Source organism: Salvelinus sp. IW2-2015, linkage group LG23 (assembly GCF_002910315.2).
Source record: "Salvelinus sp. IW2-2015 linkage group LG23, ASM291031v2, whole genome shotgun sequence".
NCBI lineage: Eukaryota > Metazoa > Chordata > Actinopteri > Salmoniformes > Salmonidae > Salvelinus > Salvelinus sp. IW2-2015.
The window spans coordinates 42,878,046-42,898,338 of NC_036863.1; the positions used below are offsets into that span (position 1 = coordinate 42,878,046).

At 44.6% G+C, this 20,293-nt stretch overlaps 1 protein-coding gene across 2 annotated transcripts in view; it reads right to left on the bottom strand.

Annotated features, from left to right (window-relative positions):
- Nucleotides 1-20,293, bottom strand: part of ndst1b (N-deacetylase/N-sulfotransferase (heparan glucosaminyl) 1b) — a 102,988-nt gene that overhangs the window by 12,442 nt on the left and 70,253 nt on the right. For both annotated transcript variants that reach the window (XM_023967859.2, XM_023967861.2), the window contains 6 exons: nt 17,795-18,767; nt 12,633-13,124; nt 2,378-2,465; nt 1,915-2,069; nt 1,508-1,693; nt 109-237 (listed from right to left, as the gene is read on the bottom strand). In XM_023967859.2, the coding sequence (XP_023823627.1) occupies nt 109-237; nt 1,508-1,693; nt 1,915-2,069; nt 2,378-2,465; nt 12,633-13,124; nt 17,795-18,349 (1,605 nt within the window). In that variant the 5' untranslated portion in view covers nt 18,350-18,767. The remainder of the gene's footprint in view (nt 1-108; nt 238-1,507; nt 1,694-1,914; nt 2,070-2,377; nt 2,466-12,632; nt 13,125-17,794; nt 18,768-20,293) is intronic.

The following is a 20,293-nucleotide window of genomic DNA, read 5'->3' on the forward strand; positions in this document are numbered from 1 at the left end:
AAWTCAATTTAAAAAAAGGGTTTTCAAAGCAGCCGTAGAGAGAAGAGCAGCACTATCCGTGATGGTGAAATGCAATCCTCTCTTGATGCTAGTGGTGTCTGGTCTCACCGGGTTGAGGAGCACCGTGAGGAAGAGCTCCCCTCCGTTGATGAGTTTGTCCAGCTCCTTGGGTCCTCCAGGGTACTCGTTGTAGAAGATGGTGTGAGTGAACAGGCCACACGTCTGCCTGGGCAGCACCTACAGTACATTAACACACACAATCAATATTACATAGCAACACATCTGCACAGTGGGGAGTGTACTAATAGAAGCAGACCCTGGTACCCAGTGAATAACTAATCAAATACACAAAAGTCCAAACATGGCCACTCGGTCAGAAATGCTTGAGGACTTTTTATTCCTCTGGGTTGACCACACTCTTCCAGCTCAGGTGGTTCAATATCATTATCCCAATAAACTAGAGTGGTCACACTGTCATTGTGGAGAATGAAATATGACGTAGCTCAATTTAGTCTGTCAGCGAACCCAGTTCTCGATCCGAACRCAAAGCCTCTGTCCTAACATAGTTMAAACASAACAACTCGCAATCRGTTGGCATCTGAGCACACAATCATGCTAGCACTGTCTGTTCAGCCGAGGTGCACGGTGTATCAAATCGGGCCCTGTCATAATAGCTAGCTGGGGCTGTGGGTAAAAATAGCAGCGAAAGCAGCAGTGAAATGCTTAGGGAGGGAAAGGAAGGGAAGGCTGGATGTGCAGACTGAAGCTCCCAGGCTTTTCTCGCTCTCTCTGATTTTTGAAAACACAAGAGTGGCTAACGGTCCCACGCTAACGGGAGTCACAGACTGCTGATGAAGGGGTAAAGAGGGAGTGGAAGAAAGAAGAGGGAGAGAGAGAGAGAAAAAAAATCTAGGTTTACTCCTCAGAGGGTCTCTGCCAACTACCCAGTGAATATTTCACAGGGACGTGTTGAGGTCGGAATTAACATCTCCGCGACGTCATCGCACTCCTCCAACAGACAATAAATAAATAACTGAAAACTGCTGGAGCTAGAAAAAGGGGCCTTCTGACAGAGATWWAAAAWWWWWWWWAAAWAAATCCTAAACACATTGTGTATAAAGAAAATACAAATGTCTTTCAGCTTTAAAATGTATGAGACATCTGAGCGTAAATATCTTACCCAGGCAAGCTGTTGTTTATGCCCATGCCAAACATATGGACATAAAATTACACTTCGTAGAGATACTGTAAAGAAATTGGCATTGACAGCGATATTACATTCGTCTGAAAATGACAATGTTCTCGTCACATCACAAGCCAAGCAGTTGTCTTTGTTGATTTTGGCAGGGCTGTCATCGACGGTGAGATTGTCATGTTGAGCGAGCTTAACATAGCAATCATAGCAGATCATTTCAAGAACAGCTAGTTTATACATAGAACCTAGTGTGTGTGTGTGTGAGAGAGAGAGAGAGCATGAGGATAGGGGGTGATTGGGCCGAGTTCTTACACTGATGCCACTGTGGTAGAAGCCTCGTCTGAAGCGGGCAGGTTTGAGGTGGGGGTACTCCTCCGTGCTGGTCACCTTGATGCCCCACACCTTCTTCCAAGCGTCGTACAGCTGGACGTGGACGGGGTACACCCCAGAGTGGTGGGGAGCCACCGCGTAGCCCATGTTGGTGGGGATGCCATGCTCCTGGGCAGAGAGAACCGGTTGATTCAACACGTTATGATTTAATTCACCGTGCTATTTTTCTACCTTTTTTAAAAATCAACCGTAATGCTAACATTCAAACAGAAAAGCATTTTTTTAACACACCACCTAGTATGACGTCTCCTAGTATCAATATAACAAAACCCTCAGTGTGTAGAATATGTAGAGTGTGTGTAAAGACCGCAGAGGCCACCCCAACCTACCTGCGCAAACCTCCTGTTGAGCAGCATCTGTTCGGCCAGCACGGATTGGTTGTGGAAAAGGTGGGGCTGCATGTGGCTCCACATGTGGGGGAACCACCAGAACTCTTTCCCATAGGAGAGGAGCAGGTCATCCCCCAGGTCCTCCTCATCCGTACCTGGAGCATAGAGACAGAGGGAGACTGGGAGTTTAGTCTAGTCTACACATACGCAGGCATAGGTGTGTGGCGGTGCTGAAAACCTAGCTATTAGTGCTGAAGTTCATTCATTAATAAGCATAAAAATTTGCGCATTTTTTTGTTGATATTTGATCTATGCATTTTCTTGGTGATGTACCTCATGATCAATGGTATTCTCTGGAACATACAAGACTTGGATTGTCTGTCATGAGACATTCTATTATAAGCTCTGCCCTGGGTTCGCCTATACAGTCATACAGTGGGTAACCAACTGCCTGTCCACTCACCAGTATGGAAGAACTTCCCAGAGAAGCCCAGGTTGAAGGTGAAGTTGGGGACGAAGGTTCGGAGGTCATTCTGGGTCTCCAGTAGGGCCTGGACAGAGGGGACATGGATAACTGTTAGGAGTCATTCACATGCATTACATAAATTTAATACACTACCGTTCAAACGTTTGGGGTCAATTAGAAATGTCCTTGCTTTTGAAAGAAAAGCACATATTTTGTCCATTAAAGTAACATCAAATTGATCAGAATTACAGTGTAGACATAGTTAATGTTGTAAATGACTATTGTAGCTGGAAACGGCTGATTCTTTATGGAATATCTACATAGGCGTACAGAGGCCCATTATCAGCAACCATCACTCCTGTGTTCCAATGGCATGTTGTGTTAGCTAATCCAAGTTTATCATTTTAAAAGGCTAATTGATCATTAGAAAACCCTTTAGCAATTATGTTAGAACAGCTGACAACTGCTGTGCTGATTAAAGAAGCCATAAAACGGTCCTTCTTTAGATTAGTTGAGTATCTGGAGCATCAGCATTTGTGGGTTCGATTACAGGCTCAAAATGGCCAGAAACAAAGTACTTCCTTCTGAAACTCATCAGTCTATTCTTGTTCTGGGAAATGAAGGCTATTCCTTGCGAGAAATTGCCAAGAAACTGAAGATCTCGTTGATCTTCATTATAAAAGGTTTTAAACACTGTTTCCCATGCTTGTTCAATGAACCATAAACAATTAATGAACATGCACCTGTGGAACAGTTGTTAAGACACTAACAGCTTACAGATGGTRGGCAATTAAGGTCAGTTATGAAAACTTAGGACACTAAAGASGCCTTTCTACGGACTCTGAAAAACACCAAAATAATGATGCCCAGGGTCCCTGCGTGAACGTGCCTTAGGCATGCTGCAAGTAGGCATGAGGACTGCAGATGTGGCCAGGGAAATAAATTGCAATGTYCGTACTGTGAGACGCCTAAGACAGCGCTACAGGGAGACAGGACAGACAGCTGATCGTCCTCGCAGTGGCAGACCACGTGTAACAACACCTGCACAGGATCGGTACATTCGAACATCACACCTGCGGGACAGGTACAGGATGGCAACAACAACTGCCCGAGTTACACCAGGAACGCACAATCCCTCCATCAGTGCTCAGACTGTCCGCAATAGGCTGYGAGAGGCTGTACTGAGGGCTTGTAGGCCTGTTGTAAGGCAGGTCCTCACCAGACCTCACCGGCAACAACGTCGCCTATGGGYACAAACCCACCGTCGTTGGAGCAGACAGGACTTGCAAAAAGTGCTCTTCACTGACGAGTCGCGGTTTTGTCTCACCAGGAGTGATGGTCCGATTTGCATTTATCGTCGAAGGAATCAGCGTTACACTGAGGCCTGTACTATGGAGTGGGATCAATTTGGAGGTGGAGGGTCCGTCATGGTCTGGGGCGGTGTGCCACAGCATCATCGGACTGAGCTTGTTGTCATTGGTGGCAATCTCAACGCTGTGCGTTACAGGGAAGACATCCTCCTCCCTCATGTGGTACCCTTCCTGCAGGCTCTTCCTGACATGACCCTCCAGCATGACAATGCCACCAGCCATACTGCTCATTCTGTGCGTGATTTCCTGCAAAACAGGAATGTCAGTGTTCTGCCATGGCCAGCGAAGAGCCCGGATCTCAATCCCATTGAGCACGTCTGGGACCTGTTGGATCGGAGGGTGAGGGCTAGGGCTAGGGCCATTCTCCCCAGAAATGTCTGGGAACTTGCAGGTGCCTTGGTGGAAGAGTGGGGTAACATCTCACAGCAGGAACTGGCAAATCTGGTGCAGTCCACAAGGAGGAGATGCACTGCCCAGCACTTAATGCAGCTGGTGACCACACCAAATACTGACTTACTTTTGATTTTGACCCCCCTTTGTTCAGGGACACATTATTCAATTTCTGTTAGTCACATGTCTGTGGAACTTGTTCAGTTTGTCTCATTGTTGAATCTTATGTTCATCAAATATTTACACTTGTTAAGTTTGCTGAAATAAACGCAGTTGACAGTGAGAGGACGTTTTCTTTTTTTTGCTGAGTTTACTTACACCACACACACACACACACACACACACACACACACACACACACACACACACACACACACACACACACACACACACACACACACACACACACACACACACACACACACACACACACACACACACACACCACAAACACAAAGTATTCAGGACCCCTTGACTTTATCCACATTTTGTTACGTTACAGCCTTATTCCAAAATGGTTTAAATATGTTTTTTCCTCATCAATCTACACACAATACCCCATCATGACAAAAACAGTTTTTTCGACATTTTTGCAGGGAGGTGACCAAGAACCCAATGGTCACTGACAGAGCTCCAGAGTTCCTCTGTGGAGATGGGAGAACATTCCAGAAGGACAACCATCTCTGCAGCACTCCACCAATCAGGCCTTGATGGTAGAGTGGATAGACAGAAGCCACTCCTCAGTAAAAAGCACATGACAGCCCACTTGGARTTTGCCAAATGGCACCTAAAGGACTCAGACCATGAGAAACAATATTCTCTGGTTTCATGAAACCAAGATTGAACTCTTTAGCCTGACTGCCAAGCGTCACATCTGGAAGAAACATGGCACCATCCCTACGGTGAAGCATGCTGGTGGCAGAATCACGCTGTGGGGATGTTTTTCAGCGGCAGGGGCTGGGAGACAAGTCAGGATCGAGGGAAATATGAACGGAGCAAAGTACAGAGAGATCCTTGATGAAAACCTGCTTCAGAGCACTCAGGACCTCAGACTGGGGTGAAGGTTCACCTTCCAACAGGACAACGATCCTAAGCACACAGCCAAGACAACGCAGGAGTGGCTTCGGGACAAGTCTCTGAATATCCTTGAGTGGACCAGCCAGAGCCCGGACTTGAACATCTCTGGAGAGACCTGAAAGTAGCTGTGCAGCGACGCTCCCCATCCAACTGGACAGAGCTTGAGAGGATCTGCAGAGAAGAATGGGAGAAACTCCCCAAATACAGGTGTGCCAAGTAGCATCATACTGTACCTAAGAAGACGAGACCGTAATCGCTGCCAAAGGTGCTTCAACAAAGTACTGAGTAAAGGGTCTGAACACTTATGTAAATGTGTCATTTCAGATTTTGCTTTGTCATTATGGGGTATTGTGTGTAGATCGATGAGGGAAAAGACAATTTAATCCATTTTAGAATAAGCCCGTAACGTAGAAAATAATAATAAATACTTCCCGAATGCACTGTACGTGAACTATTTTCGATGTTTACTGGACAGAGAGAGAGGGAGGTGGGGTGAAAGGTAGGAGAGAGATCTGAAAGAGCCTTTGCGCTACATCTTCCATGTGCCTTAGATCACTAGGCCACCACATACGCATTCTTTATCCGTTACTCCAAGACGCACTGCAGTTAGCGGCAGTGCTTCAGTCCACACATGTCCCCCCGGCACAGACAGACAAATGCACTCTCCCTCCCTCTCTGACAAACACACACTGATGTCAGTTGTTTATTGTGCCTCCAGCAACTTAGCGTCTGTCTCGTCATCCCTCTATACTTCATTACCCCGTCCACATTCACTTTGCATCTGGGTCCATTTTTTTTTTTTTTAGGTTTAGCCCCGCACTGCCACAGCTCAATCAAAGCCTGATTCATATTTAACACTGTGGTGGCAGACAAGACGACAATGCTTTGATTGTGTTTGTGTTTCATTCCCTCATTCCCCCCTTCACGGAAGAACAGTCCATTGCACCGGAATGGGCCTCTCAGAAGAAGAATACGAGAGGAGAGATAAACAACACAAACGATGCAAAGCTGCGTCTGTATCAAATATTCATGCTGTAGGGCCCGGTCTGCGGACGCCCCTTGAACAGTGACTCATCACAAAGCAAAGCCGAAGATAGTGGTTGAGCTGAGCTTCACACCCTGCTGCTGCTGCTGCGGCAGGGAGGGGGTGTTAAAAGGCCTGGACGGCTAGAAAGACTGGATGGACAAAGGATGTCCTCGGGGTTGGAGGGAGAGAGAAAAAGATGTAGACAAACACTGGAGGGCGGTTCGTGACCTTTTGTTTGAAATAAGTGTTTGACTGAGGAGGAGGCTGTATGGGATTCCAGTCTCACGGAGTCTTATTCTACTTTCAAAAGAGACATTGGATGGCAATACAATAAAATATATTCTGTTCCACTCAGTTGCATTCTGATCCTTCTCTGGCTGTGAAGGGGATATACAGTGACAGCGTGAGGGAGAGACAACCATGGCAGTCAGGCCAGCTGTGTCCCCCTGTCCTGTGTCCTCAAGACGGCACCCCCTGGGGACAGACATGTTGGTGGCTGCCCCTGTGCCCCTCGGTCACTGCCACATCTGCACAACTCTGGCATGGGCTCACTCACACATGGTAAAGTCACCTGGCTGTCTCACTGTCTGTGTCCCTCCAAGGTCAGCTCTGCCTCTGGCGTCGACACCTGAATGACTCACTGCTTATTATAGTTAAGTGTTTTTTATACATTTATTTTTATTCGAAATTCAGTTTAGCTTCAGTTGGTTTTCAGACCCGATTTGCTCGTTTTTATTTAGTTTTAGTTTTCTAAAAAAACATTTATGTTTTTATATGATTTAGTTTCAGTTTCAGGGTTCGGGACAAAAAGGACGCGTGGGAGACTAGGAGCCATTTGGTTTGTATAGTTTGTGTTTTTTGGGATGTCACGTCTTGCCACTATGGGGCGGTAATACATAAGGTGATGGGGTCAGGTAATAGGTTTAAATTATAAAGTCAATATCAACGTGACTTGAATTTAAAAGGAATAGCGCCTAGACTGGTGCAAGGGATGTGGTAGAATGAAACYCTTGCCTATGTTCACACCAATCCAATGCTTTAACTTTAGTAGTACATGTCAGAAGAATCAATAACTGTGACCTTTATCTGACAAAGTTCTCAAAGTAATCCTCTACRGGGCTTTGCTGTTATCGACCGACCACTGGAGGTTCACGGTTTGCTATTGCTTAAACACTGCGCTCACCCTTTGGCTAGGTCATCTACCTAGCGGATTTCTTCCCTTTTAGCTAGCTTGTGATGCACAAGCAAGGTCCATTTCAAACCTCACCATTTCCTGGCAGCATTTACCAGCCAGATTCAGTGGCTTGAATCACCTCCAAAAGCATGAAAACCCCATGAATGTTAGGCACACAGTTTAGGAAAAAAATAAACTAAAAACGGACATAATTCATGATGGTTTTTATTTTCGTTTTTGTTTTGGAGTCAAAGATAGTTTCAGTATAGTTCGTTTTTAGTTTGTTAATTCTTTTATTTCAGTTTACTAAATCGTTTTTTTATGACTAGTTGTTGTCTTAGTTTACTATAATAACCTTGGCACTATCACACAGTAAAGCTCTCTGGGAATATGTATGCCAGCAATAGAATAGGGCATATTGATATGCAACAGATTAGTGACTAGCAGAGGTGTGGACTCGAGTCACATGACTTAGACTGGAGTCTGCCTCGAGACACACATTTCATTACTTGAAACTCGAGTTGATAGAAAAAAGAAAAAAAAACTTCAATCTGACCAGGTTTAATAACGTTTTGTAACTCATTTTGTGGCACAGAGTCTCCGTGGATTAGGGTAATGTGGGGTAACAAGCTCCCCCCACCTGAGAACAATGTCCAATTGCTGGCACAGTTTGGTATGTGGATGATGGTCAGGCTTAGGCCAACAAACTATGAAGGGAAATAAGTGGCTACAGTTTACACTTATTTCATTAAAATGTTTTTAGAAAATGGGCATTTTCCCCAAGTACCGGGGTAACTGTGTCTTGAATGTTGACCAATGACCAGTCATTAGCATGCAAAGGCGGGCACACATTAGTGACCAGAAAGCGCTTGTTTAATTTTCTCATTTTTTTCCCTGGCAAAAACAGAGTAGCCTATGCCTTCCTACATTAATATTATCTATATAAAGTCCAATTTAGCAATCTGCTACGGACGCATCTTTGCCACAACAATAGGCAACCAGGTGATTTCATTGATCATTTTCATATTTCAGATCGGTCTAGTTTGGGTGGGTTATAACTCTATACCTCAGTGGTGGTACTGGCTATATGTCTAAAGAAGGCTGTAACATCGCACTACCTTCAATACTGATGGGATGAAGACGTAACTAGGGCTGTTACGGTGACCGTATTACCGTCACACTGTCAGTCACTAGTCATGACCGCAGTTCAATTCCACGTGACCGTTTAGTCACGGTAACTAGGCTTCTCCAACCTCTGATGCTGCTGATGGTCAACATTCTGCTGACGGTCTATATTTCTCAACTTTCCYAATATYAAGYACACTACTGATCTTTACAACAGGAGTATAGCCTACCTGGCTGGCATGAAAATGAACCATGAGAAAAACGTCCTCCATTYGCTATTTAAGTGCATAGATGACATGTATTTTTCCCCTGCCCATGTTCCCGAGACAGGTGCATGATACTGGTCCATTTTAAATCAAAACTCATTTCTAAAATATATTATGTAGTATATGTAAAGACAAGATTACATTAAGAATAGTCTGATGGGTGACAATATTAGCCTTTCACTAGTGAATGATGCCCAGCTTGTGTGCAGTAAGGCAAGAAACAGTGCAGGCCTTTYGCGACTTTTTCAAATTATAGTCACACACCTCATGTAGCCGAGCCCATAGGCCTATATGCTTTGATAAGGTTTGTATCACAACTAAAGTGGCCAAATAATTTTAAGAAGTTAAGCACTTTAATCCACTTTACAACCAATGTCGAGCTTAACTGGCATACATAGGCGGCGCATAAGCTTCAAGTTTGAAGACCCGTTTGAGGTCACTTTTGAGAATGGTGTTTTCCCACTACTGGATTGCATTTTGGAACATTCACGCTTATAGCCTACGGCCGTGTGYGCATTGCGGCGCTTATTATGTGAAGAAATAGCCTAATAGTTTATCAACATTTTAAGCTTAATGTTCTGATTTGTTGCATYAGCCCCATTGCTTTAAAAAGAAATGTGACGTGAGTGGTTGTATTCATTTGGGATCTATCGCATCCCACAACTGTCCCAGACTATGTTTAGAATATTTCTTCCTCGCAATAGAATAGGTCAACCTTTGCACTATTGGGGATAGTAGATTGACATAGACTAGTGCTTTTGCTGTTCGTTAGGCCTACTCATCTTGTTGGGTGACGAAAAGTAAATGTGGACAGTTYTAACATCTTCAATTAATTCAATAAGGACGAGCGCAGTTGCTTTCCCGATGCGTCTGTCTTCACTTGTAGCCTACGTCGGAGCTGAGATGCCTGTGAGAAGGACCCGATCAYGTGACRKGYATTGGCTAATAATAATTGCGATATCTGAGAGAGCCATGTGAGTGAAAGGTTTTTYGGGGCACGGCGATTGGCAGCCGGGAGAATGGAATTTTAATTATTACATTCAGACCAAGAGCACAACGGCCGCAAAAGGCATGGATGTTTTTAGGGGGCATTAYGGCTACACAAGGGGGATGCCMCCGGGAAATTCGAGGCATAATCAAGAGCTTGTCAAATTGTGAACGAGAGACTGATGAAGTGTGTGCAGCCTGTGCAAGAAACAAAGCAGAGCGCATGCCTTTGAGGGAACTCTTTTCTAATTATCATTGTAGACGCATCATGCAGCCTTAGAATGAATAAAAAAATCTAAACATATAGCCCAACGTTTGTATCACAACTAAAGTTGCATAAATAACTCAAAATAAAACATATAGGGGGACCTGTTTCTTCGTTAACCGCTGAACACAATAGCCGCGCGCGCGCACTTCCTCAGAAATCGCTCAGAGAAAATATCCTTTCCATTTTATTCCGCTATGTTCAATTGTGTTCTTCAAACTACAAAACAATATAAAATAATGCCACGGAATTCTAAGCAAATATTGTCTGCTAGCCAGATCAGGGTCTAACATAAGGACACTCATAGTAAGGTATTATGTTCTTCTGAAATAACTACATTTTCTTCATAACATGTTTCTTTGGACCTGTCTAAAATAAATAAACGGATTTACTGTGATGGCGTAGGCTATATTAATTGGATTTACTAGACGTTTTCAAATGTAGATGTTCCAAAAGTCTTCATCAGTGGCTTGAAGGCTATGCGTGTGAAGAAAGGAGATGCTAAAGCTGTTTATGTTAATTAGCGGTCAATTACCGTGAGACCGGCAGTTATTTGCTTGACAATCACCGGTTGATTACAATTTCCTGACACCCACAGCCCTAGATAACATAATCTGGCTAATTAATAATGATATTTGTACAGAAGAAAAGGTCTRCAGACAGATCATGCTCTCCATCCGATCCCGTAACTTCAGCTGCATACAGGTAGGCCCGTATGATCCTGCTTGCTCTGGACTCCAGATAAGTGAGAATGTGACATGATATCCCTAGTTGATAGACTGCTAACGTGTTACTTTCAACAACAAAAAATGCAGGTGTAAAAACAATCTATTTCTGTATCTTTYATTTTGAAAATGCATGACCATTTATGGCTAAATTGACAGGTTACAGAGCATTTGGAAAGTAGACCCCTTGACGTTACAGCCTTATTCCAAAATGGATTACATCTTTATTTCCCCTCATCAATCTACACACAATACCCCATAATGACAAAGTGAAAACAGATTTTGACATTTTTACAAATGTCTTACAAAAAAATATCACATTTACATAAGTATTCAGACCCTTTACTTAGTACTTTGTTGAAGCACCTTTAGCAGCGATTACAGCCTCGAGTCTTCTTGGGTATGATGCTTCAAGCTTGGCACACCGGTTTTTGGGGAAGTTTCTCCCCATTCTTCTCTGCAGATCCTCTCAAGCTCTGTCAGGTTGGATGGGTAGCGTTGCTGCACAGCTACTTTCAAGTCTCTCCAGAGATGTTAGATTGAGTTCAATTCCAGGCTCTGGCTGGTCCACTCAAGAACATTCAGAGACTTGTCCCAAAGCCACTCCTGCGTTGTCTTGGCTGTGTGCTTAGAGTCGTTGTCCTGTTGGAAGCTGAACCTTCACCCCAGTCTGAGGTCACAATAATGGAGGCCACAGTGTTCTTGGGGACCTTCCCCATTTCTGTGCCTCGACACAATCCTGTCTCGGAGCTCTACAGACAATTCATTTGACCTCATGGCTTGGTTTTTTCTCTGACGTGCACTGTCAACTGTGGGACCTTATATAGAGAGGTGTGTGCCTTTCCAAATCATGTCCAATCAACTGAATTTACCACAGGTGGACTCCAATCAAGTTGTAGAAACACCTCAAGGATCATCAATGGAAACAGGGTGCACCTAAGCTCAATTTCGAGTCTCATAGCAAAGGGTCTGAATACTTGTGTAAATTAGGTATTTCTGATTTATTTAGAAATCATTTTAGAATAAGGCTGTAACGTAACAAAATGTGGAAAAAGTCAAGGGGTCTGCATACTTTCCGAAGGCACTGTACATTTGCGCAGCGATTGTGCGCGCGTGTTCGCACTGTGCCCGATTGCATGTGCACGCGCATGGGTCGCAAGCTTTGAACCACTCCTTTTTGGGGGTCGACGGTCAAAAAGTTTGAAAACCACTGAGCTAGCGAAGAAATTGCTGATTTGCTGTACAGGTATAGGATCTGGTGCAGCGCAAAATACAAATTGTAGGGCGAGAGGATTGCCATAAATGAATATGCAGTTCCAAAACGTTTGGGGTGATCAAGAATATGAACCATTTACTTACCAGCAATGGGGTTTCAAGCAACAATTACTAGCATAGATTTACTAGTCTTTGCATGTCAAAATTGCTTGAAATTGATCATTTACATATGAAGATCGCATTTGGAATTTGTATGTGTTATTACATAATCAAAATGTGTTGCAGACAAAATAATGAAAAGGGCCGCCTGGTAGCCTCAAACAGAAACATTTGTCATTGCCTGTACAGCTTTTTTCATTTTTAACTTGACTTATGACTCGTCACGCTCTTAGAATGCACGACTTGGACTTGACACGAGACTCGACCCGTTCTACTTGGGACTCGGACCTTGTGACTTGAGACTTGCGACTCGAACAATAGTGACTTGGTCACACCTCTGGTGATTAGCCTACTTACTGAACTAAACGTAAATATATATAGTCATATCACGCACAGAAACACACTGACACAAGTAAACGCACTTCACAAACAAAACCCCCTTTACAAAGACCAATACACTGCAGATGCTTACCTTGACGTCTGAAACCTTCATGCGGGTGCCCTCCTTGCCCACGAAGATGTCGTCGATGTCCACCAGCAGGTAGCGATCTAGAGCCAGAGACAGCCTCTTGCCCGTCAGGAAGGCCACAGCGTCCACAAACACCAGCTTGTGCAGCCAGAAGTTGAGGTTGTTGCCGAAGAGCACCCGCTGGATGCCGTCGTGGAGCCCCAGGTCCTGGACCACAGAGGCATGGAGGGGGCCGCCCACCCCCACCCCCGCCCCGGATGGGCCCAGGTCAGGCACCCGGGTCCTGGCTAGGAGAACAGGCTCGTAGGTGGAGTGGTTGGACTGGAAGACGGTCCAGTCGTCCCCGGGTAGGGGGCCTCGCTCCACCTCCCGGGCCTTAGTGATGAGGAGCAGGGGGGACTTGGGGTTGACGCTGCAGTCCCTCAGGCCCAGGTTTGAATGGAGGAAGAGAGGGAAGCCCTTCAACTGGGCACTGAGCAGGCTGTTCTCATTGGCCTGGGAGAGAAGAGAGGGGAGAGATGGAGCCAGGTCACAGCGGGCATTTCAGTTAACAGTTAATTTCCTCCACAACTCGGTGGCCTCAATTCTCTTCCAATGCTGAAAACATTTACCAAAGAGTTACGGGCTCTGGCCATGTGTGGGTTGCGCAAATCTCTGTGTGCATTTGTGCAGGAGCGAAAGAAAAATGTAGGTGAACCCTCTGCCCCTTATTTGTTCATTTACATTCTGAGCAGGAGCCCCATAAAGCTTGTATCGATTGGTGATAAACAGCATTTGGTAATTCGACACAATCACAGCCATAGACAGTCCGTGTCTGCCAGACTCACATCCAGACTAGCAAATCATCATTCAGTGGCTTAGCAGATGCTGCTCTATTCTCAGAGCCACTGGCAATATCTGACTTTGGAAAATATGATTTACTATCCATCTATCTAGCTGGATATTGACTTAAGGAATTCAACATCATGCAATATATGCCTCTAGCTAGTAGCCACCCTTTACACAAGAGCCCCTCAGTCAGATCCACAGACTTGGGTGGTTATCACCTATTAGGCTTAGCTTTCAGTGCGTCATGGCCAGTGGTGGGAAAAGTACCCAAATTGTCAAACTTGAGTAAAGTAGTAAAGTACAGACACCCCAAAAAACTACTTAAGTAGTACTTCAAAGTACTTTACACCACTGGTCATGGCAACATGGCTACTAGCCCAGGGACACTACGAGGTTGATTGGCCAAACGCCCACAGCAAGAAAAGGAGGCAGTTCTTAATATAGCCTAGCCCTGGGTGAATTATGAGGAGACTGACTCTAGTGCTAGTTTAGAAGGGGAGGATGTATTCCAATTASACAGCAACAACATGGATATAGGATTAAGCTCAAGGACTAATGGGGAGGACGAGAGGGGCTTAAAGCAGCCTCTATCCCTGCCTGGGTGTAATTAAAAGTGAGGGTGCTGGTTAGCAAATGGGCCGAGCTGGCGTTTCAGGTTGTGAAAACCCTGCTCTGGTGCTTGGACTTCACCCTGTCTGTCAGCTCTGGGACCAGGCTGGGCGAGGCCACTTAGTCCCAGTGTTGTGGTACTAACAGGACGGGGTTTACTTCAGACCCGACCAAGGGGAATTAGGCAGGCCAATTTACTGTAGCAGCCAAGCAGCTGAGTGAGTCCCACTCCCACCCCTGGTGAATTTTCCAGCAGGGCCATTATCAGCTAAGCTACGGGCCTACGGTCGATGAGCCATGACAGGACCACTGCACTAGAGGAACGGCAGGGTAGCAACCAACCACAGGCAGAGACTCTGTTGATAGACCTGTGTGTGTGTGTGTGTGTGTGTGTGTGCGTACTGTATTATACTGTACGCGCTGAACACAGAGGTAGACTTCCAGGTTAGACGACACCCTCAAGGCGGAACCTGCCCGCCTTTTACACAGTCGGGAGTCATTTAAAATTAACGAGCGCACATTTCATTCAGACACTTTTATTGCAAACCACTGAATTCCCCCTCGGCTTCAGGGCGGACCCGGAGAATTCTGCTGTCTCACAGCTCACGGTCCACTTTTCTACTCATCCGACTATGTACTTACACAAACCAGTCTAGGTGTCCACTTTCTCTGACCTGACCTCCAGCAATGCCTGCCTATCCCAGACTATGAGAGGATGCTTAGTGGTTAGGAGGACCTCTTCTAGTCTATATGGTGATTGTAGCCTGAAGCAGTAAAGTCAGGGTGAGGAGATTTTGAGTGGAGGCATGATGATAAATATGATTACTTTTTCAGCACGATGAACCAGGGATCAGATTGAACACACAAAAGGTCTGACACAATCAGCACAAGTGCTCCTACCCGGCGAATCAGTATGATTTCTATAGCGCTTCTTAGGACGTATTGTTTCTTTATACAGCTGATTAAAGATACTTGAGATTGATAAGCAATGTACACCTATCTTAGCAGGCTGCAGTCGGTGACTGGCTCTCACCTTAAATGAGCCTATGATCCCGCCACTCCGTAGTCCACACAGTACTAACCTTAAACACTAGAAAAGCCTGGCCTCGTAGGACCCCCCTCCGGGCCAATGGCGCCTCTTTTGAACGTCAACATTCTAGCAGTCTAATAAATAGACTTCATATATGCGATCGCAAAATTATTAATTTGGTTGTGTTTATGAAGGTCTTATAGCGTTTATTATTTTATTATTTATGTTTCTGTAAAAACAAAAAACACTAAAACCACGGCAGTTCAAGAGTTAAATCCATCACAAAAAAATCTATTACAATTTACTTAAGAAACATTATAGAAATAAGAAAAAGTACTTCAAAAGAACATATATTTTAATTGTGTTGAGCGATTAACATTTTGGTTATTTTAAAACAACTAATTGAATTCCATTTATTTATTCATTTTCCTGTGAGTTTCTCTAGAGATAAAATCAGAGTAAGCCCGAACTGTGTGATGTAGTTGGGAGTTGTAGTTTCCAACAGGTCAATATTTTATATAGTTCAGTGCAGAAAACATAGTAAGTAACTACAATGACCACGCCTACTTGTCCGGTCTGAGGCCGAGGGAAGACACAGAAAAACGTGTGATCGAGAGGTATAGAGRGCAGTTTCTTCGTGCAGTATAGTGCCTTCAGAAAGTATTCACACCCTTTGACTTTTTCCACATTGTTGTGTTACAAAGTGGGATTAACATTTATTKAAATGGTAATTTGTTGTCAACGATCTACACAAAATAATCTGTMATGTCAAAGTGTAAGAAAAATKCTAACATTTGTAAAACATTTATGAAAAATRAAATACTAACATATCTTGATTACATAAGTATTCAACTCCGTGAGTCAATACATGTTAGAATCACCTTTGGCAGCAATTACAGCTGAGTCTWTCTGGGTAAGTCTCTAAGAGCTTTGCACGCCTGGATTGTACAATATTTGCACATTATTCTTAAAATTCCTCAAGCTCTGTCAAGTTAGTTGCTGATCATTGCTATACAGTCATTTTCAAGAATTGCCATATATATAAGCCTATTTAAGTTAAAACTAACTAGGCCACTCTGGAATATTCAATGTCTTGCTGGTAAGCAACTCCCATGTATATTTGCTCTTGTGTTTCAGGTTATTGTCCTGCTGAAAGGTGAATTTGTCTCCCAGTGTCTGTTGGAAGGCAGTTTTCCTCTAGGATTTTGCCTGTGCTAAACTCTATWCCGTTTYTTTTWATCATAAAAAAAACTCCCTAGTTCTTGCCGATGACAAGCATACCCATAACATGATGCAGCCTCCACTATGCTTGAAAATATGAAGAGTGGTACCCAGTGATCTGTTGTGTTGGAATTGCGCCAAACATAACGCTTTGTATTCAGGATATAAAGTTMATTTCTTTGCCACATTTTTTGCAGTTTTATTTTAGTGCCTTATTGAAAACAGGATACATGTTTTGAATATTTTGAGTATTCTGTACAGGCTTCCTACATTTCACTCTGTCATTTAGGTTAGTATTGTGGAGTAACTACAATGTTGTTGATCCATCCTTAGTTTTCTATCACAGCCATCAAAATTAAATCTAGAATCGGCTTCCTATTTCGCAAAACAAAGCATCCTTCACTAAAGCAGCAAAACATACCCTCGTAAAACTGACTATCCTACCAATCCTTGACTTCAGCGATGTCATTTACAGAATAGCCTCCTAACACTCTACTCAGCAAATTGGATGCAGTCTATTACAGTGCCATCCGTTTTGTCACCAAAGCCTCATATACTACCCACCACTGCAACCTGTATGCTCTCGTTGGCTGGCCCTGACTACATATTCGTCGCCAAACCCACTGGCTCCAGGTCATCTATAAGTCTATGCTAGGTAAAGCCCTGCCTTATCTCAGCTCACTGGTCACCATAGCAGCACCCACCCGTAGCACGCGCTCCAGCAGGTATATTTCACTGGTCAYCCCCAAAGCCAACACTTACTTTGGCTGCTTTTCCTTCCAGTTCTCTGCCGCCAATGACTGGAACTAATTGCAAAAATCACTGAAGTTGGAGTCCTTTATCTCCCTCTCTAACTTTAAGCATCAGCTGTCAGAGCAGCTTACCGATCACTGTACCTGTACACAGCCAATCTGTAAATAGCACACCCAACTACCTCATCCCCATATTGTTACTTATCCTCCTGCTCTTTTGCACAACAGTATCTCTACATGCACATCATCATCTGCACATCTATCACTCCAGTGTTAAAGCTAAACTGTAATTATTTCGCCTCCATGGCCTATTTATTGCCTTACCTCCCTACATTTGCACACACTGTACAGAGATTTTTCTATTGCGTTGTTGACTGTACGTTTGTTTATTCCATGTGTAACTCTGTTGTTGTTTTTGTCACACTGCTTTGCTTTATCTTGGCCAGGTCGCAGTTGTAAATGAGAACTTGTTCTCAACTGGCCTACCTGGTTAAATAAAGGTGAAATACAACAAATGTAAATAAAGGGGGGGGAAAAAATGACATGTCCTCTTAACTATAAGAGAAATTATGTTTGTGATATTAAGATTCTAACAACGACAGTCTTAAATAACCCTTTACTTTTCCTAGATAAGTGTGAGGGGCATTACTTAAAATGACAGAGTAATTAAAAAAGTACATTTGTTTTGAGTCATTACGACACTCATTACTCCACACAGTACTAACCTTAAAGAAGCCTATGATACCCACGCCGTATTCCACGCAGTACTTGTCCAGTAGGTCTCTGTTCCAGGCGTCCAGGTTGACGTATTTCAGGATGTTCTCGTAAATGACCAGCGTGAAACGGCCTCGGTCCTTGTCTGTCAGGGTGGGCATGTCCCCCTTCCCCGGGGCGATCTCGGTCCGGTAGCGGAAACGGCCAGATTCTAGGATTGCCACAATGTCCTGGCCCAACTGGGAGTACAGACTCTCCACAAACACCAGCACCACAGGGTCAGTGCGCAACGCATCTGAGGGCCTGGCCGTGCGTGGAGGGAGCGCTCGGGAGGAGGTGGAGGGCGTGGTGGCCCGAGGGTCGTCCCAGTCGGCAGTGCCTTCCTCCGGCCCTCCTACGCCCCCCGCCGCCGGCTCCAGCTCCCGCTTGACTCCGTAGAGGAAGTAGGCAGAGACCAGGACGCTSACCATGCAGAAGAGGAAGAGGAGCAGCAGGCTGGTCTGGAGAGTGAGGGAGTGAGACTGACGGAAGAGCCGCCGGAGGCGACCGCATGACGGCAGCAACATCACCCTGCGCAGAATCAGTCACAGAGTTCACGGCGAAAGCAAATCGGAATGCAACAGTTGCTTCAGAGGTGGCAGAGATTCTTCTTCCAAAATACAATAGGCTCCTTCACGTCACATACACTCATGTCACCATTGCAGAGGGGTGGTGGGAGCGACATGGGCAGGGGACACCATCAGGGTGGGTGGGTGGCTCGCTGGCAGAAGGGATGTGTGCCTTTCCTCCATCCACCAGCCCAGGTCCCCTGCCCTCCCCACCCCCCGACCCCCAACTGCTCACACTAAGTCTTTGGGCTCTCCGCAGCACTGACAGAGGGGCGAAGGTGGCGACGGGGTAAAGATGGTTCTCTGGGGTCACACGGGTTGTCCAGCAAGGTGCTGCTCTTCCAGCAGTTCATCCCCAAAACATTCTCCTGGAGACCTGGAGGACAAAGACAAATATACACACAGTTTAGAAAAGGACTGTTCAGTGTTCCAGTTCTCTCCTTTTACTGAGCTCAACCTCCATCCCACCCCACATTTCTTGATTGCATCTTTGATTCATTATTTTCAAATGTTGTTTAATGACATCCATTTTGAATAAACTAAAAAAAGTCTCTCTTAAGATAGGCCACCCTGATCAAAATGTGTTGGAATTGTGCCTGTGTCTACCTGATTGCTCTACCTGACTGTCTACCTGTTTGCTTCAACATGCTCCCAGGGATATCAACAAGCCAACATCAGATCCCCTAGATCAGTGGTTCCCAAACTTATTATAGTCCCGTACCCCTTCAAACATTCAACCTCCAGCTTTACCCCCTCTAGCACCAGGGTCAGCGCACTCTCAAATGTTTTTTGCCATCATTGTAAGCCACACACACACACACACACACACACACTACATTTATTAAACATAAGAAGGAGTGTGAGTTTGTCACAACCCAGCTGGTGGGAAGTGAAAGAGAGCTCTTATAGGACAAGGGCACAAATAATAATATAATAAATAAATCAATAGTTCTGCTTTATTTAGCCCTTTTCACACAAAACTTTATTTGTTCATCAAAAATTGTGAATAACTCACCACAGGTTAATGAGAAGGGTGTGCTTGAAAGGATGCACATAACTCTGCAATGTTGGGTTGTATTGGAGAGAGACTCAGTCTTAAATCATTTTCCACACAGAGTCTGTGCCTGTATTTAGTTTTCATGYTAGTGAGAGCCGAGAATCCACTCTCACATAGGTACGTGGTTGCAAAGGGCATCAGAATCATAACAGCGCGATTTGCCAGGACAGGATACTCCGAGTGCAGCCCAATCCAGAAATCTGGCAGTGGCTTCTGATTGAATTCAATTTTCACAGAACCATTTGTTGCAATTTCGTTGAGGCTCTCTTGTTCAGATATCGGTAAGTGGACTGGAGGCAGGGAATGAAAGGGATAACGAATCCAGTTGTTTGTCTCGTCCGTTTTGGGAAAGTACCTGCGTAATTGTGCACCCATCTCACTCAGGTGCTTCGCTACGTCACATTTGACATTGCAAATGAACTCAAGCTTACGGACAAACAAAAATCATACAATGATGGAAAGACCTGTGTTGTCGTCCTTGCTAATGCAGACAAAAAAAAGAGCTCCAACTCCTTAATCATTGCCTCAATTTTGTCCCGCACATTGAATAAACAGAGTCCCTGTAATCCTAGAATCAGATCATTCAGGCGAGAAAAATACATCACCCAGATAGGCCAGTCGTGTGAGAAACTCGTCATCATGCAAGCGGTCAGACAAGTGAAATGATGGTCAGTAAAGAGAACTTTAAGCTCGTCTCTCAATTCAAAAAAAGGTGTCAATACTTTGCCCCTTGATAACCAGCGCACATCTGTATGTTGTAAAAGCGTTTAAATGGTCACTGACCATATCATTGCATAGTGCTGCAAATACATGAGAGTTCAGGGGACTTGCTTTAAAAAAAGTCA